At 40.3% G+C, this 27,605-nt stretch overlaps 1 protein-coding gene across 2 annotated transcripts in view; it reads left to right on the top strand.

The window, feature by feature from the left end:
* FBLN1 (fibulin 1) overlaps nt 1–27,605 on the top strand; it is a 114,747-nt gene that overhangs the window by 15,162 nt on the left and 71,980 nt on the right. For both annotated transcript variants that reach the window (XM_030539612.1, XM_030539620.1), the window contains exons 3-9: nt 8,146–8,278; nt 16,792–16,960; nt 17,581–17,640; nt 22,135–22,236; nt 22,808–22,945; nt 24,193–24,330; nt 27,271–27,414. In XM_030539612.1, coding sequence (XP_030395472.1) covers nt 8,146–8,278; nt 16,792–16,960; nt 17,581–17,640; nt 22,135–22,236; nt 22,808–22,945; nt 24,193–24,330; nt 27,271–27,414 — 884 coding nt within the window. The remainder of the gene's footprint in view (nt 1–8,145; nt 8,279–16,791; nt 16,961–17,580; nt 17,641–22,134; nt 22,237–22,807; nt 22,946–24,192; nt 24,331–27,270; nt 27,415–27,605) is intronic.

Below are 27,605 nucleotides of genomic sequence, written 5' to 3'. Positions count from 1 at the left end.
CTTTAGAAGTGCAGTCGTATGAAAAGTCACCATGTAAAAACGGCATCCTTACCTGTATATTGTTTTGGCAATTATTTATTTATTAAAACCTTTTATTCCAGTTACCACTCCATCATTAATACAGCAGCAAGACCCTCAGCTGGATTGTTTTCTGATGTCGCTTTATAAGCAAAATGTCAAGGGCCAAAGTCTGTTCTTCATTACATCTGTGCAACCCAATTCTAAACAGTGGTGTTACACAGATGTAATTGGGGCCAAAATCTGGCCAAGATCCAGCCGCCATGGTCGCTGCTGAAGAAAATGGTGCCCCCCAAATCCTAATGCCCTAGGTGACCGCCTAGGTCACCTAAATGCTTGCACCGGTCCCGTGCATAGCCTGATGCCACCAGAAAGGCCACCATTTCCCCCATAAACTACTACATTTCACTGTGTCATAATACTTCCCAAAGCAACAAGATTTTTGCATATGTCCCCTGTGACTAGAGCTGTGCAAATAACTTTTTTTTGGTTATCAGGTCATTCCAAAAACAAAACAAAAAATTGTTTAGCTTAGACCAAAACATTTTGTTTTACCTGAAACAATACATTTTGTTTAGTTTTTGAGCTTTCTAACAAATGTCTAATATTTTAAAATTTAAATTTAAATGAATTTTCAGAACAAAAAATGTGTGTTGAATTAAAAACTCAAAATGTTTCCGGTAGACAATATCAAAATGATCTAATATTTTAATATTTTTGGAATTTTTATAAAGTTTTGTTTTTAATTTACTGAAACAATTTGGCAAATTTGACATGAATTTGCAACTTGATTTGGTCACTCCAAATCTGCATTTGTTTGGTGGAGGGGGGGAAAACGTTTTGGACAAAATTTCTGTATGTGCCGACAGTACAAACAGATAATTGACTTAGAATTTGAGTGAGCTGGCTTTTTGACCACCTTCCCTCTGCCCACTGATCCTTTTCCCCAGGACATTTTCTAACATTCCAAACCCGCATGAGCTTCACACAGGTGCCATTTATTTTTGAAAATTGGCCTGCTTAAAAAATGTCTCCTCCTTCCTGCCCAAAGGGCATTAGAGGTGAGATTCAGTTCTGGACCAATAATAGTTTGTGTATTTAAAAAACCCCTCTCCTTACTTTAGATAACAGAATATAATGCCCCCTTGGAGCTAGAATTGGGAACTAATATTATTATTTATTTGTATTATGACAGCTCCCAGGAATGCCATTCACAGACCAAGACCCTATTGTGCTAGGTGCTGCACAAACACAGAACAAAAAGACAGTCCCTGCCCCAAAGAGCTTATAATATAAGACAAGAGACAACAGGTAGATACAAACTGAAGAACACAACGGAACAATGAAACACAAAGAAGTCAGCGTGCTTGGTAGTGGTCACAGCACACCAGCTTCCTAACTATTTTATGTATAACTTTATAATTTTATATCATTCTAGTATTGGAAGGGTCTGACACGTCATACTTTAAAGTCATGACACTTTTATGTTTAGAAAGTTTGGGGTCATTTTTGGAGATGTTTCATGTTTTAACTTTTCCTCTGTGCTCTGCTCATGGAACTCGGGGCCACTCAGGCTTGTGGCTTTGGAGTCTAAAGAATTTTAAAAAAAGAAGTCTCAAAGAAATATTTAGAACTCTTAAAAAATTCCTTGGCTAGTTTTTCATTAACATGTGGTATATTCAGAATGCATGATAGTGTGCCATGCTGTAAAAGTTTTATCAGTACTCATTTGGGGTGACAGGTGTAATTCACTCATGGCTTCCTATCTTGTGAGTAATGTGCCCATCCCAAACTTAGGCTGATAAAACATTTATATTCCATCAGGCCATCAAGATTTTCTCTCTATAATAAATGGTATAATCATAGTTTCCCTTTTTACACTCATAAAATATCTGTCTTAATAAGCAGATGATCCCAAGCCACAAAGTTCAGGTCTGGATCAAAATTCATGAAGTTTGATGCTGTTTGGATCTAGAATTTAGGTTTGGGTCCATCTGTAATATTTTTTTTGACAGGTGTTCAACAAGCATGTATCTCTCTGGGGCACCCTTTTGGTGGCAGCGTGGAATCGGTGCTCACAGTGAGTTGGACTATCAGGTGTCCTGGCTTGCAGCCGAATCACTAAGCAAGTGGTAGCTCAGATCTCCTTCATTAGGGGTGGGGTGGGGTGCCGAGCAGACAGTCAGTGGATTAGGCCTTTTGGCTTTAGACTAAAAGCTGACAGCCATCTGTGGCTTAGGCCTCCTGCCTGAGGGCTAAGCAAATAAGTGCTTAATGGGTCAGACCTTCACGGTTAGGGTTGAACACGCAACAGTCCGTGGCTCATCCAGCCATGAGTGCAGGGTAGGGGGGCCCAAGCCCACCCTGCGCAATCATGTCCCAGCTCAGGGCCCTAAAAGTGACGGGTGATCCCGTAACAAGGTTGGTGGGGAAGTGTGGGGTCTTTGCTTTGCCTCTTAGCCACACAGCTGAGTCAATATCTCAGTTCCCTTGGCTACTTCCTGTCATTGTTGTCGGCTCACTCTCCATTTCCTCTTTGGGTCTCTACATCTCCTGGGGCAGTGGCTGGCCTTCTCTCCAGGCTAGCTTAAGGGAGCCAGTCATGGGCTCTCTTGGCAGTTTGGCTCCCTGGGAAGGACATCTGGATCCTTTCTTGGTCTGTCTCCAACTGAGCTGCAGGGCTCTCCTCTTACACTTCCTGCCCGGCCACCACACTTCCTACAAGGGGGAAGGGGCAGGGTTAGCTGAGCCCCAACATGATGAGTTAACCCCCTTTGTGCCAGAGTGAGGCCATTCCATCTCCTTACATTGCTGAGACATTTCACATGATGAATGTACAGAGCAAGACCTGTAATAATTTTTATTCAACATATATGCCAGTCTTTCTATAATCATGGATGTTACATAATAATCTTTGAACTGATAAGAGGGATGACAGAAGGACTAAAGCCAGACCAATGTTTTTGTTTCAAAAGTCTGTTTAATTTGAGAACATACCATGTCTTTGCAAAGCACTACTTTGAGTGGAATCAGTATCTTTCTAGTCTTAATGATTGACTCAAAGATAAAACCTCCAATTCTTCACATGAATAGCACAAAAGTGGTTTCAAGGCACATTAATAAGTCAAGGGAGAGGGGAGTAAGCTAATGAGGGCTTTTTTTTTCCTGGGTTAAACTGGACTGGCACCAAATGAAGAAATTGTCTTATGACCAGAGTTAAATGTTAATGATTTTATGGAAAGAAATGAAAGAAAATAAGAGCTCACCAGCGGTAATTAGAAAATCCATGCTGATTTAAGAGTGCACTCTCTGGGGAGGATAATAAAGAAGATGAAAGGATTCTGGGGGTATAGCTGTTTAGTAAACGAACCTGCAAGTTTTTTACTATAATGTTGATCTATGAAAATCAGTAAGCAGGTTAAATTTTAACATAAAGTAAAACCATATGACTCTGGTTCTTCACAGATCTATTAAGCTAATGTCCGGTAAAGGATAAAATAAAATTAAGGTGCTTTGATCTTCTCTAATTTAAGATTTTCTGGTTGTTTGGGCTTTCATGAGTTGGGTGTTATATGCTGTTCCAAATATTGCTGAAATTAATCTAAATCTACTCCCCAAATTACTTCACATTTTCAGAAAAATTTGTCTGTGAGCATAAGGATAAAGAGAGATTTCAGGTTTAAACATGTTACCCTTTAATTGATTATATTCTGATTAATGAGTTATTAAAAAGTTTATTTCATTTTTCAGAAATATCTGTCTCAAAAATAGAGTTTTTTAAAAAAGTCTAAAACATAAATTTGTTTAGTTGGTGCTACACTGATGAAATGTGATAAAATCCACCATAAATCAGAGATCAGAACAACTATGTGACTCTGATATACCCTCAGTGAAAGTCTATTCTGTAGTTATGTACTCTTAGAATTTCCACATTTAAAGTTTGGGATCCTAGTAAAATTTCAGCCTATACAACAAAGCTATAAATTGAACTTAACAAGGTTCTTGTACATCTTGTCAGATGCTACCGGTGTGGTGCTCTGCTCTCTCCAATGTTGGTATCACTCGGCTGCGTGTGTGTGTTCCCTCTGCGTGCTGCCCCAGCTCTGCACTGGTAGCTGACACAGCAGACCCAAAGAGAACCCCCAATGGCCACAGAGTCTAATAAGATGCAAAGGCACATCGGCCAGATTTATTGCCGTATGGACACAATTGCAGTTCCCCTAGATTGTTACACTAGTAAAAGGCATACTACGAGAAAGCGCCTCTTGGCAATGGACTCGGCTCAGTCAGTGGCGGGACTTTCCACTGCCCCCTCGGCCGGACAAAGACACCGCCCCAAGGATGCGTTCTTATACACAGGTACAAACAAGTTACACATCACTCCTGACGTGTTGAGGTGCAACCCATCTACGTAGCAAGGTACAACCCCTCTACGTAGTAAGGTGCCGCCTCTCATCTTGTACATGTTGTTTGAACAAACCAACTCTATCCATCATATTATCCTTTTGCCCCTGTCATTGGGATGGGTCAGTCTGTTCCTTGTTATCTGTGTGGAATGTACAAGTATGTGAATGTTCTGATATCTAGTGTTCAGTACCTTTTAGGTACATATCTTCTTGCAGTATCAGCCCTTTCCTTGCCAGCTTCTGTGAGCAGGGCCTGCCTCTGGCTCACAGCTTCACTTTGCTTTATGTTAACAAAGTCTTGACCATTACTTTAGTTCGGGCCTTAGGCCTCATACCGGGCCTTGATACCAAGGTTTATATCTTAAGGCCTCCTCTTACTACATTACAGTGTGGTTACTGAAAAATAGAACATTTCTGATTAAGTTGAAGAGGTGACTATTTTGGTAGCTGATTGAAGTAGTGTGCTCAATTAATCTGAAGAATAACAGAAAACTATTTATCTTAATTTTTCAGGCTTGCTCTTGTAAACCATCCATATGCTACTGCATCGATAAGAGTGCTGAATATGGAGTATTTGCAGGTTTTGCTCATAGGGGCTGAGTATTGTATAGATATAGGAAGAGACAGTCTCAGTCCCAAAAGTCTAAAGATATGTTGACTTTCCTATATAGTGTGAAGATCTCCTATAGGTGATCTCTCTCTCTCTCTTTCTCTCTCTCTCTCTCAGTAGTAGTGCACAGAAAGTGGGAGAAGATGATGCATAGGCAGACTAAATTGAAGTCAGAGGATCAGCACCATGGATACTTTCCAGTTGTCTTCATCCACCGTTGCATAAGGGCTCATTCTGACCTTGCCTTTGTAGAGGAGATGTATAGCTATTTTACAGCCTGGGGGAGGTGCTTGTCTTCTGTATAGCACTGAGCCCAGCTGCTTTGGTTGGGCTTTGGGATTAGAATTTGCCTCATAATTAACAAATAGTATTTTTATTCAACTATTTCCATTCTGTTGAATTTTAACTACTAGTTACATTTAAAGTTAGTTGAACTGCTTGTTATGAATAGTACTGTTTGGGGGAAAAAATTGACATTTTTTTGTCAGAATTTGCCAGTTTGTGAAATACTTTGTGAAGATTATTCAATTTAGACAAAATTCCACTAGAAATTCACCCACCTGGCAGGTTGATAGACAGCCAGGAGTTTGGAAGCCCTGGAGGCCCTGGCTTCTAACTTCCAAGTACTTGGCTTCCCAGAACCCAGGCTCCCTGAGCTTTCAGGGTCACGGGCTGTGGGACAGGCTGCCAAGTAGACTGCCTCAGAGCTGGGCCTCCCAGTAGAGTTTGGCAGAAAATGATAGTCTCCTTTCCCAGATAATTTTGAAATTTGAGAGTTTGTCTCATGTTGGAACAAAGTCAAATGCTCCATGAAAAGGAATTACCAGTCTCCTCCTAGCTCCAGTTATGAATTTAGCCACTTCTTTATAATGATTTGTTTTTGAACTGATCCTGATTATCCTTCTCTGCAGCTGTCATTCTTAAATACTCACCAAATAGTTTGGACAAACAATTTTCAGACTCTGAATGATTGAATTTCACTGTTCACTATTCCTACTGGGCTTGATCAAAAGCCCATTGAAATCAATGAAAAGACTCCATTGGCTACAGTGGGCTTTGAATGAGGCCTTTTTTTGTGGTTGGTCGCTGTGGCAGGATGAAATGGCCAGAAAAGAGATAAGGGCCTGTCACACAGCTCAGCAGGAGATTAAAAAAAAAGAGCAAGAGAAAAAGCATCTGGAGACTGTAGCCAATAAACTGGGCCCTGAGACAAGGGCCTGAAACTAATTTGGGTATGGTACTTACGCTTTCCTGGACTGGTGAGTGAGCCCAATAGTCACCTAAGTGGCATGGTATTGTTTCTGGTCACTGATTGGCTGACTGTTACATCTTGATGAATGGATGAGAGAAATATTTTAAACAGGGGAATAACTAATACTGATTAATTTACATTGGCCAATTAGTATACTAATACTTTGAAATCTGGTGGGTGTTTTGTCTAAGTGAGCATTGCAAGATGAGATCTTTTATATAGCAAAATAAACAAATAAAATGTATTCTTTATGAATTTAGCCCAGCAGCTTTGAGTATCATCAGTATGCCCAGAGCTGTACTAAATTGAGATGATCACACATATGCTATTTGTCCAAGGAGCTAACACCCTTCTTCAGAAAATATGATGGATGAACTAGCCCCGTCATCACAATTTCAAACAGTGTAGACACAGGTGTTTTTTGTTTTGTTTTTATTTTTTATTTTTTTAAAGTTTCTTTGAGGGATGTTGTTGCTGAATTCCTTTTCAGAATTGTAGATGCTTCTAGATTATGCCTGCAAACATTTTACTGCCTATTCTAGTAATAAGTTATTTTTAAAAAATAGTGCTTTTTACTGTTAACAATGAGGGTAAATCTGTTTATAGTCTAAGATTAGTAGATGTAAGGGACTCAGGTGACTTGTTGATGGATGCAAAATATATATTTATAAATAAATATCTTTTAAAGGTGACCTGCAGTGCTTTTCTGACTTTTTTTTTCTTATACTCCCTTATATGTATGTAACAGTACACAGGTGCTGGCTTTCTCTGGCCTGTGGGGGTGCTCAATCTCTCGCTCCACCCTAGGCCCTGCCTCTTCCTGCCCCCGCTACCCCTCCACCCTCTCTTCCCGTCCAGTTCTGCCCCCTCCCCTGAGCGTGTCCTGTCCCTGCTCCTCTCTCACCCCCCACCCCAGCACCTCCTGCATGGTGTAGAATAGCTGATTGCCATGGGCGGGAGGTGCTAGGAGGGAAGGGAAGGAGTTGATCAGCAGGGCCGCCAGTGGACAGGAGGTGCTTGTGGAGGGTGGGAGGGGGAAGCTGGCTGCCACCCATTAATTTGTTTCCGTTGTTGGCACCTATGTAAGAGAATGAGTTTTTAAGTTCCCCTATTACATATAAATAAAGAAAAGTTTTACAGTCTAAATTTGCCCTTTGCCCTTTGGATGCTCTCTTTTGTCTTCAGCATCTTATGTAACTTTGTCTTCTGTGAGATAGTAACATCACAATCTCCTCATGAATATATTAATTAATTGATGTCAGCTGATCTGTTCCTAGTCTGTGAAATTTCCCCTCTTCCCCACTCTATACTAGGATGCAGCAATGTAACTCCTTTAACTTAAACAAGGGAACAGCATTCTCTAAAATGATGTAGCAATGTGTAAAGGGGAGGGAGTTGTTTGGGTTGTGCTTGGCATGCAAATATCGGTGATGTCAGGAGAGGAAGAAGTTTGTCCTTATTCAGTTTTATCCATGGGACGGAGTTGAAGGAACTATTTTGATTTACAAAATTATATAAACAGGGTTGTGACACATGTAAATAAAGCATTTATGGACCATGAATCTGAGAGCTGAAAAAGTGAACAAACTTAAAAAGCTTTGCAGGCCACCATTATGTGATAGTCCACTGAGGGACACACTTAGTCAGTATCTGATAGACATTTGTTCTGGTTCTGATTGTACCTAAAGAGTCTTTTAAAAAAAACTAAGATGTTTGTTCCAAGTAAACATTTTCCCACTGAAACTCAGTACAAATACTAATTGGTACATTATTAGCAGCAGTTACTGATTTATATACTTTTGTTCTAAGCATGTTTTTTTTTCTTTTTCCTTTTGGTCACACTTCATTTCAATTGACAGCATAGTCCAGGAGCAGTGCTGTAGTAATAAGCTGGAGGAACACTACTGTTCCATTGGCATTAACATTGCCAATGAACATGAAGAATGTAATTCACATGATGATATTTCCACTTATGAAGCCAAATTCACTAAGGTGAGACTTTAGAACTACTATAAACTGTTGTTGTTTATTATAGCTAACATGAGTTTGATTTATTCTTAAACTGAAGCATTTCCAGGATTTTGAGGACAAGTAAGTGTCGTCATCATTCTGTTCCCAGGATGAAAATGCTCATCTTGGACACCTTGGATTGACCAGTTGCCACTACCCTGTTTACAATCTAGTTCACTTCTTTCTTCAAAATGAACCCTCTCCTATAATTACTACAAGTGTTTTCTACAGAGGGTTTTCAGCAATGGGAGGTGACCCTATCTGCCTGCTCTGGCTTGCTTCACAGCATGGACTTGCCCTGGGTCCAGTCACCACTTTTTCTCATGCCCTCAACCCTATGGCCTCTGCTGCCCCTCTGAGCTGCCCGCCCCCCTGTTGTTTTCTCTTTGGCTGTGGGAACAAGTGAGATCTAGGGGCTGAGGGAGGTGGAATCGGGCCAGAGGGATGCAAGTCTTACTGCAGGCGGTAACAGCACCTCATGGGTTGTCAGTATTTTGTTACACTGAAGTGTTTATGGCGCTGCTGATGGCTTCTGCAAATAAGGGCGGATCTACAGATTGTTTTGTCTTCCAAGTCTGTGGTAGCAAAGCATATGTACATACATTTAAGTATAGTTTAAAAATTCATTAGGCAGCTGTCACAGGGTAGCTGGTCCCTGTGGATAGACTGAACCCATCTCCCCTGGACTAAAAGCTAGTGAGCCCAATCCAGCTAATTTAAGAGGGCTGGGTTAGTCCTGGGCCTATAAAGGGCAGCTAGTAGGCAGCTAGGGAGGAGGAAGGCCTGAGCCCTGGGCAGCAAAGGCCACATGAAGTGGACCTAACTGAGTCCCCGGAGCAAGGGGGCCCAGAGACTCAGGGAAGCCTGTGGCTGCTGCTTCAAGGTGGGAGCAGAGCTAGCAGAGGCTTGGAAGTTGCCAGGAGCTGAAGAATCAGAGACCCTGGGAGGGGTGGCCCTTAAACCTGGGGCCCAAGTATTGATTTAAGACTGTGTTCTGTTTGTTTGTTTGTCTGTTTAAATCTTGTTCTAAAAGAATAAACCTCCTGGACTGGGCCTGGGACTGGGACTGGGCCTGGACGTGAGCGCATGTATGGCATGCGGGTGCAGTGACACCCTCCACCCTCACCCCTGATGACAGCAGCATAAGTGCCTACTACCCTCTGCTGAGCCCTCCTACCTCCTGATTTTTTATCTCCCAAGGACAGTGTTACATTGAGGTAGAGGTGTAATACTTCTATATTATCTAACCCAGCTTTTCTTTCTAATATCTTGGGACCAATGCAGCTACAACACTGCAAGCAAGTGAAAAAAGACACAATTAAAGTAACAGTTCCTCACCACCAAATCAATATTTCACATGTGTGAGTTTATCAGCATGAGAGAATGATACTAATTATTACAGGCCTGATTCTGCCACCCCATGTGTGTTTAGTAGTACCTCACTCTGCAAACTGTCCCATTGAGATCAATGCATAATACATTACGGCTGCATGTGAGAGGTTCACAATCTTATGTACCTAAACTGTTCTTAACTTTCTTATATTGAAAACATTTTGAGTCAGAGAATGTTGAGCCAGACAATATGCCTGATGTGTACTATGGTATTATGACAAAGGAATGTTAGTATTATGCATCTTACTGAGCTTCTATCTCAGTGCTCCTGAGCTTGGTCCTGTTTAAACTTGACTTTAGCATGTGAAACCTTTTGTACTGAATGTCTTTTTATTTTTTCTCCAAGAAAATAGTCAGGCTTAATTAGGAATCTAATTAGTTGGCTAAATTTATGATCTTTCCAGTAAGAGAATCACCAAGGTGACTATTCTTTAATTTGAGTCCAGAACATGCAACTAGAAAGAAGATGAAGAGGCATATTTTGAAAACACTGGTCTGTGTTTTTGCCTCCATGGATTGCAGTTGTTGATAATTGTGAGCACAGTTAAGCACACTTTGTTACTCAGAAAATGATGGGTACAAAAATAAAAGTCTATTTAAAGCCAAGCAGAAAAATCAGTCTCCAAAGATAATTCTAACTCCAAACGTGTTGATTGATCATTGGCTGGCATAGGAGACTCAGAAGTACAGATCAGCAAGTTAGATCCACAAATTAAAGGGCAGAACCTGGTAGAAATTTTGAGAGTCCTTAAAATGCTCAGAGATCTGCCCAAATCATAGCACTTTCTCTCTTCCCAAAGAGCAATATTTAGCCCTTATTCTTCCATATTCTAAAGAAGCTTTTATTTGTCTATATTATTGAATATATGTTTTTATTCTGAACTGCTGGACATAATTTGTATCACTGTTCACATCTTCAGAAGTTGTGAAAATTTCCACTGGATTCTTATTTTGTCCAATCTATTTTTCGACTGCTGACAGAAGTGTGTACTCCAGCAGATGAGACCTCTTGTGGAGGAACCTACAAAAGCATAGTTAATGCAGCGTTTGCTGTTCAACTCTTTATATTTAACTAATGATATAAATAACATGGAGGAATTATAATGTTCATTCCGGAGTTTTAATGACTAAGCACTATCAGGTGATTCCTAGTCATACTAAGAAATATTTTAAAGCTACAAACTTGTAGCTATGGGCTGAATTGAAAACATAGGTATGTGTATGACCTGATTTTCAAAGGTGCCGAGCATATGTGACTTCCCACTGAAGTCAGTGGGAGGCTTCGGATGCTCATTACCTCTGACTACCAGGCTGTTACTGCATACGTCTCTATTTTTGAAGCAAGTATATGGTATTCATGTGTGTCTTCCTATATTTACTCCTTTCCATGAGAAATTAAGGTGTGTGACAACTTGATTGTTCATGAGACTACAGGTGAAATAATAGATCCTTTAACCTCTAGGTCATAGGTGCACATATATGATCCAGGTTGGTAGCTGGATCACAAGCTTAACAGTGACCTGGAGGCAATGACGGGGAGTATTACAATTGGATAGTTTTTTGGCACTCTACATTAAATGAAGAGGTAGTCTCAACCCAGTTCCTAGGAATTGTCCACATTACAACAAATCTCTGGCACAGTTGGGACCCTTGTAGGCAGTGCCTTCAAAGAGGTCAAGAACTGAACTGACAGGGAGTCTGAACTACACTTTCAAACTAATAGATATTCAAGTTTACTTCAAAGTAGGTTGGAAGCGCTTGGACAAAAGAGTATGGGAAAGTTTGCACTGGCACTTATTGATGATGATGATGATGATACTTATTTAGTGCCATGAATTTGAGGACCCTGGCGTGATTTATGAACACTAATTAAATTAGCCTCACTAGCCTGTCTGAGTTATCTCCATTTTATGGATAGATGGATGGACTGAGACATGGAGAGGATAAATGACTAGCTCAAAGTCATAAGTGAGGTATGTGGCAGAGCCAGGAGCAGAACCAGGTCTCCAGGCTCCCAGTCTTGTGCTGTAACTACAAGACCATCTTTTATTTTCACCTATACTTCTTCTTTAATTGAGTGGAAGATCTCAGCCTCAATCCAGCATCTTCCATCAGCACTAAGTTAATTTAAAAAAATTGTAAACCAACCAAACACAATAAGCAAGAATTGACACAATGATATTTGACCTAGAAGTACTGCATTTATTGTTAATCTTGGATACTTCTGTTCTTTATGTTGGATAATTCTGTTAGTGCGCTGGTGTCATGATGGTAGTGGCAATATGGCTAAAGAGTCATTCTGAATAATAATGAATAATGATAATGAATAATGAATAATAATGAAGTTATTCCCAGCCAACCATCTTTGTTTGGAAATATGTTCATATCTGAAATTAAGGTCTCAACATTTAAATCTTAAAGCATTTTTCCCGTAGAATGAACAGTGATCCTGAAGTAACTTAAAACCTGAATGGCAAGCTATCTTCCAGTCTCAGCTAGAGATCCTGTTGTAGCAGCTGCTGGAAATGTCTTCCTTTCAATTTTTAATGACTTTTTCAGTTCTCCATAGTACAGTCGTCTCCTGCGGGTCAAACAAAATACATGAGAACCTTGTTTTTTATGAATACTAATTTTAGGAACGACTAGCGGTTATATACATGAAATATATGATATGGAGGGGTGGAAGGGAATCACACTACAAAAATGATATTGATGAAGAACAAATTGTCATAACTTCACATTCTGATGCCTTGAGTGCATTTGAAATTGGTTTGCAATGGTTTGAAGGACAAGAAGAAAGTGAAGCAGTGCACCGTACTTTAACTTATGAACAGCACCTCATAATGGAATATTGAGATGTTCAATTTTATGAACTCCTTAATCCAAAATTAGTTAGTAAAATAGGGATTCTACTGTAATATGATCAAATTATATACATAAAATACTTATGTGTAAATTGCTCTTCTAAGAGAATGAAACAAGCCAAAGCTATCACCAATTCTTCCTGAAAAAGAAGCAGCAAAAACTCTGTATAAAACAAAGGATAATGCTGTAAAATGCAGCGCAAGAAGGGGCAAGAGGAAATACATGGATAACATCACCAAAGAAATTGAAGTGGTTGATAAGAGATAATAGTAAAACACTTCTATCAATTCAGCAAGGTTCTAACTAGCAAGTTTAGACCAATTGGGGGCCTGTTAAGGTAAACAAGGAAAGACCTCAGTAACAGAAAGAAAGTGATAGGCAGAATACTTTTAAGGAGTGCTAAACAGAACAGTGCCGCAAGAAACTATTGACTTTTTGACAAAGACTTTAAACACCCAGAAATAAACATTGTAACATCTAACATTAAAACCAAAGTGAAAGATGCATTAAAAAGTTGAAACATAGGAAACCTTGCAAGTGAAGACAAAGTCATGGGGTAAATTTTGAACGCTTGCGATGAGACTATTAATAAAATCACCAAACTTTTCAGCAAAGCATGGGACCAGGAATAGCCTCTGGAACACTGGGAAAATGGCATTAAAGTCAAAATTCCAAAGAAAGGTGACCTAGATGGTCAAGCTGAACCTAATCGTGCTTCATCATGCAGGGATGGACTAAATTGAGGCCTTTCAGTCTGAGATTTCTATGATTGATTTGAAGCAACTGCAATAACTGGTAATGTTACCCGTCTTTCAGTGATAGTCTTCTGCAGTATCATCTTAAGCAGAATAAAGGAAGCAGATCAGGCAAAACTAATGGAAGGCAATCTAGATTTTGATTTGAAAGATCAGGAGTCAACCAGATTTTCATCCTAAGGATACTCTTTGAAGTGTGCATCAAATGGGACAAAAGCAATTCATAGATTTGAAGAATGCACAGTTAAACCATTTGCTCATGTCTGTGTTTAACATAAACACTGGCGTCAAACAAGGATGCATTCTCTTCCCTCTCCTGTTTGGATTGCCATTGACTTCATTATGAGAAAAAGTGTAGATGGATATAACACAGGCATCATGTAGTTCAGCAACAGTATACTAGACGATTTAGATTTTGCTAATAATATTGCTCTTCTAAGGGACAGCGCAAACAAAATCTGAAAGATTGTCCAGCATTGCAAGAAAGGTGGGATTAATCAATTATGAAACAAATCTAATGAGAACTCCAGCAATTCCCAACACAAAAATTACTTCTGAATGCAAAGGAATGCAAGCAGTGAGCCAATTCACATAACGTGGCAGTGATGTGAAAGTCAATAAGAATATCCATAAGGAAATAATGTAGTGACTTGGCATGGTGGCAGCTGCAATCACCAACTTAAACAAGAAATTTGGTCAAAAAAATCTACATTTTAAAGACTAAACTAGGAATCTTCAACTTAAATATAATTTGCACTGTAACATGTGGATGTGAAGGCTGGAAATCCACCAAATATATAGACAGAGGTCTAAATGCCTTCAAAAGTAAATACTTCAGGGAAATACAAGGCACAGGTGCCGACTTTCTGATTTCCTGGGGGGTTCTCCACCCCTTCTTTGTCCCTGGCCCCACTCCCACTCCACTCCTTCCCCCAAGGCCCTTCCTCCACCTCTTCCTACTCTGTTCTGTCCCCTCCCCTGAGGGCACCCCACCATAGACAACTGGAGCCTCCCCATACTAGGGGGATGATAATCTAAAGGGAAGGTCACATGTTTCCCCCCTGCCAACCTGCCCCCTGCTGCCAGCCCACCACGCTGCAGAGCAGCCTTTCAGCAGCTGGAAGGGGCTGGTCCCACCCCTTCCATTCCTGCCCCTATCCTGCCCCTTCCAGTCCCCAGCATCTGGGGAACTTGCCACCATGTCCCACTGATGCATCACCCAGCCCCACCCTTGCTCCACCTCTTCCTGCTCCCACTCCTTCCTCCCCTCCTCCCCAATGCCTCCTGCCTGCCACTGAACAGCTGATCTTCCGTGGGCAGGAAATGGTAGGGGGAGGAGCCTGCCGGTGGGTGCTGGGCATCCACTATTTTTTTTTTCCGTGCGTGCTCTGGTATTGGAGCATCCATGGAGTTGGCATCTATGATACAAGGTATTAAATGGATTGAATCTGTAACAAATGCTGAGACTCATCAGAAACTTTAATAACTCCTTATGTCTAAAGTTATCCAGAAAAAAAGATGGAAATATGTGAGATGTGTTGAGAATGAGGCCAGGGCACTTGCCATAAAAAGATGAGACACAAGTTAGGATGCTTATGAGTAGCTTGCTTTTCTAAAGGTAAAGAGTGTGAGGGAGAAAAGGAAAAGTTGATCTCTTTATTTTATCCTTGTGCTGCTCCAGGCTTTAAAGGAATTCTTCATTACAGAACAGAAGCGAAAACATATGTACAATTATTTATATGGGTAAGTAGAGAAGGCAAGCAGGCACATATCTCACAGGTGATGGGAGAAATGTTCTGTTCTTAGTTGTTTTGTTGGAAATGGATTCTTGAAACTACACAAGGGATTTAGTAGTTATTTTATGTTCCAGCTGTGTTTTTAATTTTTTTAATGCTGCAAGCTGTTTCCTTTTGAGCTGAAAAACAATTATAAAAGTAATTTCTAAAAAAAAAAATGTTAATCTGCCTTTTACTTGACAGCAGTAGTTGGCAGATGCAGGTTGCAGTGAACCAAATTTCACCCTAGCTTTCTAGCAGCAGGGGAGAAAAGGGAGCAATTTGGCAATGTTTTTTTCAACTCAGAATCAACACAGCCGTTTATTCAAAACCAGCCTTTGTTCTGTCCTGCAGTGGATTCTGAAGCCCCTGTTCTTCCAATGCAGATCCTCATGCCTAGAAGGACTGGGCACTAACAGATCTCATTTCAGTATTGGGTTCTTAAGAGGTGACATTCTTAAATAATTACTATAGAGACGTGTGGACCAGCATTTAGGACACTGGATGAGACTTAGGAGACTTTGTTCTAAGTCAGGGATCGGCAACCTTTCAGAAGTGTTGTGCCGAGTCTTCATGTATTTACTCTAATTTAAGGTTTTGCGTGCCAGTAATACATTTTAACGTTTTTAGAAGGCCTCTTTCTATAAGTCTATAATATATAACTAAACTATTGTTGTATGTAAAGGAAATAAGGTTTTAAAAATGTTTAAGAAGCTTTATTTAAAATTAAATTAAAATGCAGAGTCCCCCGGACCGGTGGCCAGGACCCAGGCAGTGTGAGTGTCACTGAAAATCAGCTTGTGTGCCGCCTTCGGCACACGTGCCATAGGTTGCCTACCCCTGTTCTAGGTTCTGCCACTGACCCGCTGCATCGCTTTACCTCTCTGTGCCTCTGTTTCCCCCTCACTCTTTGTCTCTTGTTTGTTTAAACTGTAAACGCTTTGGGATAGGAAGCATGTACTTGTATAGTGCCTATCCTAATGGGGCCCCAATCTCAGCTGAGGCATCTTGGTGATACCATAATACAAATAATTAATATTAAAGTTAAAAATGTTAGGCTCCAATACAGGGATTTTTTTTCTTTTTAGAACCTTTTAAATCATGATTGGTCTATACAGAATTGTGTCTTCTTTCATGTCTTTATGGTCTGTTAATTTTAAGACCAGGTGCTTCTTTTTTAAGTGAGGATTTGGGGGGAGGTTGGGAGGGCAGGCTGGTGTGCAGTTTATTTATAAACTGAGCAATGCCGCTCATCCTCACTGTGACAAATAAAATCTGTTTTAAATTAGAAGTGGAGCTCAAGTCATTCAGGGTTTTGAGGAGTCCCACAGTTTGTTGGTGTTCAGAACTGGAGATCTGGAGCTGCTCATTTGAGGGAGGAGAACCCACCACAACCATTGTACATGAACCATTCTTGCCTTCCAATTCCACGCCATCAAGGACAGTGGGGATTGATTCCAGGGCCTGGGTTTGGGTTACATCTTCTCTTTGAGGGCCTGATCCAGACCCATACAAATGTTCTGAGATCTAACTAAGTAAGTACAGCGGGGCTTTTGAACACTGACACCTGAAAACTTTGGCTGACCATTTTCTATAAACACACTGTGTGAAATTCTGGCCCCATTTAAGTCAGTGGCAAAACTCATTGATTTCTTTAGGGCTAGGATTTCTCTTACTATCTGTTTTTTGTGTGTGTTTGTTTTGACAGAAATGCTGTTACTGTTGCTTGCTGGGAAAGACAGCCCAAGTTCAAGGACAGAGCTGTGAGCAGAGCCAACTGATAGGATACCAGTGTGGGCAAGTGTTCAGAGCTTGCTGTGTCAAGGGTCAGGAAGGCACCGAAGGGTCAATTAGCGATGTTCCTAAAAAAGACCAAGGTATATTATACCAGCATTAAAATTAAGCTGAGACAGCAGAGCACAACTTCAAGTCATAGTAGGATGCAGGGTAGGAGATGTGCTTGTATTTTTGGATGATTTATGTTGCAACTCTTCTTGTGCTGTTTTAAAATGCATGCTGAGAGCAGCCAGAGGGTTGGCTGGGCACCTTTCAATGTGAAGTTGCTTTTTAGAATAAAATCTAAGTGAATAAATAAGATTAGCCAACTTCCATCATAACTGCTAAGCATTCTCAGCTGCAAACAAAGTCAATGGAAGTTGAGGGTGCTCAGCACATTTGATGAAAATCAGGTCAACTTTTACGTAGAAGCCTAATGTTAGGAACTCATATTTGAAAATCTTGGTTCATATGTAATCAGCAATTATATTTTATGATCTATCATTCATTTGGCAAGTGTACTCTGTGTGCACATGTGTTTGAATCAAATGTCAAATAAAAGCTATTCTGTGTTTATAAAATGAATAAATAATTCTTCAGTATTATCCTGTGGTATAAGTATTCACAAATACTTACTTCTAATCTTTTCCCAGGTAGATAGCATTTTACTGTGAGCAGAAAACTGCTTTCCCTTCTAATGTTTATTTAACCTTCTTATTAGTTAAAATTTCCGACGAGGAAGTAGACCAAGAGGATCCTTACCTTCATGACCGCTGCAGAGGTGAGTTAACTGACTGTTCCTAGGTAGTGACTTTTTTTGTGCGTGTGATCATTTCAGTAAGCATGAAAAACTAGGCAAGACTTAAATGCAATGTTTACTCAAACCATTTTGCTTAGCCCAGCAATTCGCAAATACAAATGGCATGGGGATCCTTTTTGAAATGGCTGTTTCTACCCTCCCTTCCTGCTAGTTTGATTATTGGAAAGAAAATCTTGCAAAATACGAGATTCTTTTGGATTTATTAAGCTGATGTCCGAGTAAGATGAGAACTCATTTGTAGTCTCTTAGGGACCAATAAATGTAAGACTTTTTTTAAGGCATTGTGACGGGGTCCCTTGGGCACAACCTGGACTGTAGGACTGCTGAACCATCCAAAGCCACCAGCCTGGGCTGTCTCTCACACTGTGATGCTAATGTCAAGCTCCAAGCTTCTGACAGGCACTGCACTTACAGAGCCATCCACAAGCAGGGACACGCCCAGTTCAGTTACATGAAAGATCTCCCAGCCATTCATGAACCATCAATTGAGAGGCTTCAGCCAATCCCCCCACCCCAGCTCCCCAGTCTTGCATGCTGTGCCATCTTGCACTCATCAGAAGTCTGACAAGTATAAGTTCAGTAGTTAGTTCGCCCCTCCCTCAGTGTGGAATAGACATATGCCAGCCTTTGTAATTTGAGTTGAGATTCCCTGCGCACTTCAACCAAAGACACACTGTTTTAGATAAAATATGAAACAGATTTATTAACACCAGAAAGATTTTAAGTGATTATAAGTAGCAGGCATGGAAATCAGTGTTACCTAAAAAATAAAAATAAATTCTCAGTCTAAATTCGAACTTAAACAGATTAAGCAGGATTTGTATCAAACAGTCTCTCACTTTAATAGATGGTACAAGCAGCTTACCATTTCTCAATACAAAGGCTGGATTCCCTTTCCAGCCTGGGACCAATCTTCTCCAGTTCAAAGTCTCTGTCTTCCAGATGTTCTTCCAGGTGTTGAGATGGCAGGGAAGAGAGGCCAAGTGATAATGTCACTGCCACTCTTTTATACTTTCTTCCCGCTGCTAGAAAGATCCTTGCTGTGACATGGGTTAGTCTGCCTCCATGGTGTACGTGCCCTTCTCTGAGAAGGGATCGTTGATTCTACTTGATGGGTCATTAATGCTGTCTGAGTCTTCCTTTGTTGCAACTGAGAGGCTGGCTGTGGGTGTTTCCCAACCTCACAATGTATTTCAGTAACACTTATAGCAATACTTCATATATAATGGTAGTACACACAATCCAAGAGGATATTAAGGTTCAGCAGATCAAGCCTTTTTCAGTGATATCACGCAAGGCATGCATTGTACAAAACATATCAGAATCATATGACAGTGGTGTTGTATCAACCAGGCAAGGTACCTCTTTACCAAGCTGCTGCTGCACCCTCTGTAACTCTCACTCTGCCTCCTCAACTCCTTCCTGTTTCCTGTCCTTTCAGACTCCCAACAGCCAGTGCTCCCAGTTCTAATAATCACAAGCAATATCTAAACACCACAAGTGGTGAATGCAGGGATTCTAGGATGCTGTGTTGAGGTACCAACTGTCACAGGCACGTCAACTCCTTTTAACTTCAGGGGCAGTTGAGGGTGCTCAGGGCTTTGCAGGAAAAGCTTCAGCCCCTTATAAGACCAAATTTTTACACTGGGCCATATTCTGTCCTTCAGTACTACTTGCATGAGCAAATTTGGAAAGCCTTGGGGAGCTTCACTCAACATGTGAGTTGGCTTATGGTCTCTAATGAACACAGCTGGGAAGATAGTGGGTCTGTTTTGGTGAAGATTGTTGACACCTCCCTATAGAAGGGTAAAGTGCTACTGCCAAGAACCTTTAGGCAAGTACTTGATTGGCCCTTATTCTGGAAGTCCTCTTTGAGGCTCATAATCTCACCAAATTTCTTTTCATATTTGCCAAGGAACTGGGAGGGAGAGGTGAGGCAGAGTTTGTTGGCTGTGTGGATGTTGGGTCATCTCTAAAAGTTGTGGAGTTTAATGTCTTACATATTAAATTTTGTACATGCCCTCTGAGTTTTATGGAAGTGCATATTTTGCAGATCTTATATGTATTTTTGTAGAGCTCCCAGTGAGCTCATTGAGAGTTAGTCACACATGGCTAAAGGCAGAATTTAGCCCTCCCTTATTGTCACTTTCTCCAATAAGATAGCTACCCTCAGTAGTAGTCTCAGAAATGTCAGTTAAGTTGTGAAACATTTTATTTCAAATATAGGCTACAATTTAGTCATGGCAAAAAGAGCTTTTTACCTCTTGCTATTTGTCTGCTGGGCTGAGAAAAAATAGCTCTCTTTTAAAAGCAGACAAAACCTTAGACCAACCACTTTGAGCTAAAACTGCTACTTACTTCTAATTTGTGTATTAAGGAACACAATATTGTACTGCAGGAGCAGACCAGTTTCCCTTTCCTGGTAGAGCAGGGATGAAATAATCTGTACCCGCACCTTAAGAGATGCAGATAACGTTCTCCTCTGTACCACCTGTGCCCAGTGTCCATCTCTACTTACCTGCCTGAGAGGGTGTGTAGCAGACCCAGGTCACTTGTGCTTATTCCGGTGCTCTGGCAGGCGATATGGGTAGCCCACACAAGAGAATAATGGGACAGCTTACACTCCTTTGTTTGCTGGGTGGGCATGTAGGGAAATAGACATTCTTGTCTGTAAGAAGTAGAGAATTTTACATCTGCTGCTGTTACTCTTTGCCTGGGCTGTCTTTATTTGTTCATAACATTTATTTTTCTAACTCATTAACAAAAATTTCAAAGGAGATTTTTTTTTAAATGATGGGCTGTAAATCAGCATAGGTCTATTGACTTCAGTGGAGCTATGCTGACTTACAGCCTCTGAAGATGTGATCATATATTAGAAATACTGATTGGGATTTTCAAACTTCCTTAGGCCACTTTGAAAATCCCAGCCTCTAATCTTAATGGTTTGTCATTTGACATGGATATTGAACAGCATTTCAGTCTATTCAGTTGTATCTAGAACCAAAATTCATTCCAGAAGATCCAAACCTACTTGACCTTTTATTTGAAAGTGTCCAGACAAGTTATAATGAGCCCAGTGGCATCAGGCATTCCACTTTTTGAGCTTGAAGAACATGTGTATTCTGTTCCTATCCTTGTTTCTGGTTGAGATGATTAGATCTGAAATGGCGTAACTAATTTCTGTTTGACCTGCACAATCCACATGAAAATTGGAAGGAGAATGAAAGAAAGATAAATGACTTGTGCATTGATTTTTTGTGTGGCAAGTGTGTGGTGCCTCTTGGATGGAATATTTGATTCGGATAATAATCTGCTTATTTTGATTTACTGCCTGTCATGTGTTTCATGTATCTAAAAGCTTAAAACATCAGAGATTTATTATTTTCTGCAAACATTTTTGAATAAAGTAATACATTTTGGATTAAAAAAAAGTTTGTTAATAGACTGATATTCCAGTAAAAGCTTTAAGCATGTCATAATAGACACACTGCTACAAATGGTTTGTTTATGCAGGTGTTTCTGTAGGACACAATGTTTTGAAAATGTACCCATTTCAGTGTCCGAGGCATCTGTATCCCATAAGAGGTAGCCACAAATACTGTGCCAGTTAAGCAATGATTGGTCATACTGCTTATTTGGCTATTCTACTCCACATGTGTTAGAAACAGAAAGCACCTGTTGAGACATCAGGTCCATTATCCTGCCAAAGCAAAAGCTGGCTCTTCTCCTTGACTCAAGATGATAAATCATATTAAAGGGTGTTAATGTTATACTTTCCTAATGTTACTTTTCCATGTAAGCAATTGCTGTAGTAGAAGTTATTCATTTGCCAAAGGGAGGGGAATTGGTCTGTCCAATCGTAAATGGGAGTTGTTGTCCATTAGACACTCTTTCTAGTAAGGGCTACACTATAAACAAATTTGAAAGCCTCTTAAGGATCATTTCTATCACTTTTTTCCAAAGATGAGTTCAAATATGTCAGGCAATGAAACTTCCAGCAATTCTCTGGGAGGCCATTTCACAGTTTGAGGGTATCTACATTAGGCAAATGTCTGATTTGCCTATTATGACCCTTCTAGCTTTTCTTATGGGATAGCAGTTGATATTAAAAAAAATCATGCTTTGCCAACAATTACCCACAGTGGTATCTGAGCTTTGCTCCTGAACTCTGAATAGGAGATATTTGTGATATTGATTGATTAAGGTTGACTTCTTTTTTTTTTAACGCTGGTTTCTTTCTGCTAATTTTGTAAAATAAAATAATCTGATAAGTGTGAATATTTCTTTCAATATCTGTCCATATTTTCCATTTTTTTCTTAGTGTATTCTTCAAGCATACTAGTCAAACATCCTGTATTTTGCTGGCCACCCATGTATAAGTAGTTGACATCTTTCCAGTTTTGTGTCATGAACTAAACTGTATACTTTATTCATAAATATCACATCTGTTTTTAGGAGGTGGTCCCTGTACACAGCAGTGTAGGGACACAGGCTCCAGTGTTGTCTGCTCGTGCTTTGTTGGGTACCAGCTTCTGTCTGATGGTGTCACCTGTGAAGGTAAAAGAAACAAAATGATTGCCTCTGTTTGTTGCTTAAAGGTAAAAGTGTTTTCTTTTTTGTGGATTTTTTTTACAGGATAGTGACTAGGACATGCTTATATTGGGAGAGGAAGGAGATATTGGGCAATGAAAGGCTGAGTTAGGCAGGGTGTGAACATGGGGACAATAGAAGTAAGGAGCTGGGAAGAGACCAGTTCAGTGGGGCAGGTGGAGGGTTTGCAGATGGATAGGAGGCAGGAGAAACCTCAAGTTTGGTGTTGGGAGTGAAGATAGCAGTAAAAGCATAACTTTCCAGTTGTAATAGTAAATGAATATTCATATAAAATACAGTATGTCCTAGACCTGAGATGCTGAATCTTTATAGTTGAAAACACAGTGAGCAGCTAAAAATTGATAACAGAAAAGAGCAGTTACTTTTTTTGTGGGATATGGAATCCACAGTGCACCTCTAATGTGGATGTTCAAAGTTTCTGTTGCCCCAAGGCTGACCCTTGTCCCTTTCTCTTCCCAAGGATTTCAAGTCTTTTGTATTTACTGTTTAATTCTCTGTCCACTTTGGTTACTTCTAGATACCAATGAGTGTATCACTGGGATGCACAACTGTGGGATTGGACAAACTTGTGTCAATACAGTAGGATCCTTCCGCTGTCAGCGTGAAACGAGCTGTGGGACTGGTTATGAACTCACTGAAGACAACCATTGCAAAGGTATGTCCTAGGCTGCAAAGTGGGCACATAGGAGACTGATGTTTACCAACATTTATGATGCCCCAAAATGCTAAATAAAAGATTGTGTCTTGTTGTTTTCTGGAAATACATGTGTAAATTGTAATTCCATACCAGATGTGTTGTATAGTCTAATATGAGCATTTAACACTTCAGCCTGAGGTGCTTTCTTCAGGGAAATATAAATGAGCCACAAACCCAATTTGTCTTGGCTTCCACTGGAAAATGATCCATCTCTCTGCTGCTGAGAATGGTCCTGATGGTCTTTTGCACAGTATTTTCACTTCCCTGAAGGATGTAGGCCAGCTACTTGGGCCTAAATTTGGGGTAAGAGTATATTGTAGAGCAGGGGGTTGGACCAGAGCTTTGAGCTTTGAGCAGGGGGTTGGACTAGATGACTCCTGAGGTCTCTTCCAACCCTGATAGATAGAGGGTGATACAATTTAATTTTTAAAAAAAATTAGTGTTTTTTCCCCCAAAGTGCTCAGTTGATATCACTTGGTTCCCTTTGAAGTGAAAGGTAAAACTCCCATTGACTTAAATGAGAGAGCAGTTTTAGGCCATTTTTTATCGCCCCAAAGAATTTTTATCCCATGACAAATATAAGGCTCAAACCTGAAGTTTTTACTCTCTTTTTACATAGGCAAAGATCTTTTTAGAATCAATTATCTAAATTTGCATTTATACTCAGACTCTTCTGCACCACTCTGACAGTGGAAAGGGGCCTTAAAGTGAGCATAAGTTACACTTCATTTCATGTTAAGCCATACTGATGTAGAGGGGCCTTAGTGTAAAATGAGAATGAAGCCTGATGAGTTTACCTGAGAGAGGATTTAATAAAATTAAGGACTTCAGGATTTAGGCTTTTATTCAGTAAAGCATTTAAGCACATTCTTAACTCTCATTGACTTCAGTGGGATTTAGCATAGGCTTAGAGTGCCTTGTTGAATCAAAGCCTTAGAAAATACTGCTTCATACCCTGTGAAACTATTGCAAGTCATTTGGTTGTTTAGTAAGATAATAAAGAGAACTAGCCTGCTGCCTAATTCTGTGAGATTCCGGTAAAGACAACAGGCCAAATTAATCTCCAGTGTAACTACACTGAAATGATGAATGAAGTTACACCAGGTGAACTTGGCCTATGTTTCCTAACTCTGTCTTAAGTGTAATAAAAAAACTTGTGTAAAACTCTTGCTAACTATTTATTTTTTTTTTTTGTGATGTACCAGATATTGACGAATGTGAGAGTGGTATTCATAACTGCCTCCCCGATTTTATCTGTCAGAATACTCCGGGATCTTTCCGTTGCCGACCCAAGCTACAGTGCATGAATGGGTTTATACAAGATGCACTAGGCAACTGTATTGGTAAGACATATTGTCACTTAAAGGAATTCTTAGGGTTGTGCGTAGGCCAAGATACTGCTGCACAGGGTCAGGTCTGAGCCTCCCATGTCAATCCTAATGCTGATGTTCATCTTTATATATTACATCATCTTCCTGCTCCCATTAAAAGTAGGATTTGATCATAAGTGATTTAGAATTCTAAGTCTGATGTTTCAAAAGAAACTTAGGGTATGTCTATACTACTTTTCGTATTGGCGGGCAGCGATTGATCAAGCGGGGGTCTAGATGTGATCAAGTGACCCCCGAGTGCTCTCCTGTCGGCTCCTGTACTCCACTGCCCCGAGAGGCGCAGGCAGAGTCTATGGGGGAGCGGCAGCAGTCGACTCACTGCAGTGAAGACATCGCAGTGAGTAGATCTAAGTATGTCTATTCACGGAGCTGAAGTTGAGTAACTTAGATCGATCCCCCACCCAATGTAGACCAGGCCTTAGGCAGTAGAAATCTAAGACCTGTTGACTTTCAATGAAACTTAGACACCCAGTCATGTAGTGTAAAATATTCAAAAGTACATAAGTCTTTCTTTTTTGTTTATCATGTGCTTCTAACACAGGATTCGTAAAAATATTAATTCGTTTTGACATACTTTCTCTCCCTTTTATTCAAATTATTTTAAATAACCATAAAAATGTAGGGCTGGAAGGGATCCTGAGAAGTCATCAAGTTCATCCCCCTGCAGTGAGGTGGGACCAAGTAAAACTAGACCATTTTGGAAAGGTGTTTGTCCAACCTGTTATAAAAAACCTCCAGTGGTGGGGATTCCACAACTTCCCTTGGAAGCCTATTCCAGAGCTTAATTATCCTTATAGTTAGACAGATTTTCCTAATATATAACCTAAATCTCCCTTGCTGCAGATTAAACCATTACTTCTTGCCCTTCCTTCAGTGGACATGGAGAGCGTTGCTTAGAACTGAAAGTCCAATGCTTGATATTACTTCAACGTACGAGTATTCTCTGCAATGGAATTTGCTTTTGCTGGTTAGTTCAGCTACATAAAGCAGATCTTGCTTTCCCAAGTCAGCTCCCATATATTAATAGTTCAGAGGAAAGAATTTTTACCACCTCAGGTAAAGAATGTAACAACCTGTTGGAATGATAATTAGGGCCAATTATAATGGGAGTGGGGTTTAATTTGAAAGACAGAATAGAAACTGTTGGGTTTAAAGGTATTAATACTTTGCATTCTAGGATTTGTAGGATCTAACCTGACGAACTAGAATTCTATATATGTCAGAATAATTGGCTTTCAACAGGCTTTAAATAGATTTGTCTGGTGTGTCCTACAAATCTATCAGCTCTTCTCATGATAGTAGCACTTCAAGTCCCAACTTAACTTTAAATTCCCTCAGCAGCATAGCCAGTTTTGGACTCATGAAATCTGCTGAGCAACAGGATTTTCCAATTAGGTAGCATGCGATCAAGCTTCCATTTTCCTTTCAACCTCCCTTCCGTTGCTGAAAAATACAAGGCTGAAAACAAAATTATCTGTGTATAAAATTACATTTGATAAAATGAAGCCAGTTCTGTATTGTTGGATTACTTATCCCTTCAAGACTAATCTTTGACATAGGGGACAGATTATCAGCTGGTGTAAATTGGTGTGTATCTGTTGGCTTCAGTGGTACTATACCAGTTTACATCAGCAGTGAATCTGGCCCTTATAGTGCCATCCAGAAGAATTTCCCAGACACTTAACATGCCGGTTGCACAAACTGTGCATCAGATGCTGCCCTGTGTTGTGTTGAGCAGGAAAGAACAGGAACTTTCTTACCTTTCCAACCCACAGCTTCACAGTAGGACACTCTCCTCGCAGTCTTCAGAGCTGGCTGAAGTGTCTGCTGGTGCTTTATGTGCCCAAGGGAAAGAGGTTTGGTAGGTGAGGGCATGGCTCAGTAGCATGTGCTACAGGGAGGGGCAGTAAAGCGTACTCTGGTACAGATTCACCAATACCACTCCTGCCTTGGCTATCCAGAGTCATCCAGCCCTAAGCCAGGTGGATACTCTGTTCTATTCCACACTAACTCTGGGATTGAAGACTTCAGCTCTTTGACAGTAAACCATAAAACCATAACACTGCATAAGAATGTAGGATACAGAGTGAATAAAGTGTTCACCTGAAACTACAGGGGGAATTTTAGGCAGGCAATTATCTAAACTGAATTGGAATTTGGCTAGGATGTTGTACACTTACAGAAAGTGCTATGCCCACATGTTGTCAGGTCTTCATACTTTTTCCCTGTTCTCACAGCACACTTCCCCCTGTACCAACATGCTGGAGCAATGATTCCTAGACTACTACTGAAATTATAACTTCAGCCATTGAATGAACCATCACTGTGTGCTGGGCTTTCCTTGGAGATTTCCTCTTTAAATACTTGGCAAGTCCTTACTCTGCTTAGCTGATATGTCAGTCTGAGGTGCTTTGGTCTCTTGTCATTACATTTTAAGGGTCTTTTAAGTTTATAACATTTTTATAACAGGAAGGAGCCTATATCATATGGTCACAAAGTGAGCAAATCCCCATTTGTGGAGAATAGTAAGGCATTCCATGGATGACGGAGAGATGACTAGTTTGCAAATAAGCACTTCTACTCTTCAGTCTCTGTGCATTAGTGGTCTGTTACATCTTTGCTCATGTTTTTATCTTCTGCATTTTGGGGAGATTTCCAAAGCACAAATAGGAGTTATGCACCCAACTCCCATTGACTTTCAGTGTTGTTTGGGCATTACTTGCCCTTTATGCCTTTGCAAATCTCCCCCTTTGATGTACTAACTTGTGCAAATATGTGTCTGCTCTCAAGGGCTGGTTCCCAAGCTATTAAGGGTGTAAGGACAGTATTGTACCTTAAAATGTCTGTAAATTGAGGATGATTTTCTCTAATTGAGTTTGTATGTCATTGTAGATATCAACGAGTGCCTAAGCATTAACATGCCATGCTCAGTTGGACAGATGTGCATTAACACAGATGGCTCTTATACCTGCCAAAGAAATGTACCAAACTGTGGACGAGGTTACCATCTCAATGAAGAGGGAACAAGATGTGTAGGTGAGTAGCAGAAATGGAGTAAAACTGTTAAATGAACACATGATGTACGTACATCTATTTTTTCACTTAACCTGTCTGTTCCCTGCACTCAACCAAAGCCATTCTCATAACTACTTCCAAAGCCTACTCTTGGCTCTCTTTTCTGGCTCCCTCTTACAAGTGATGGATTGCAAACAACCCCTCTCTCTCCT

The sequence above is a fragment of the Gopherus evgoodei genome, chromosome 1 (assembly GCF_007399415.2).
Source record: "Gopherus evgoodei ecotype Sinaloan lineage chromosome 1, rGopEvg1_v1.p, whole genome shotgun sequence".
In the NCBI taxonomy this organism is placed as follows: Eukaryota; Metazoa; Chordata; order Testudines; family Testudinidae; genus Gopherus; species Gopherus evgoodei.
The sequence above is the reverse complement of the archived record's forward strand: the minus strand, read 5'-3'. Positions and strand labels throughout refer to the sequence as shown.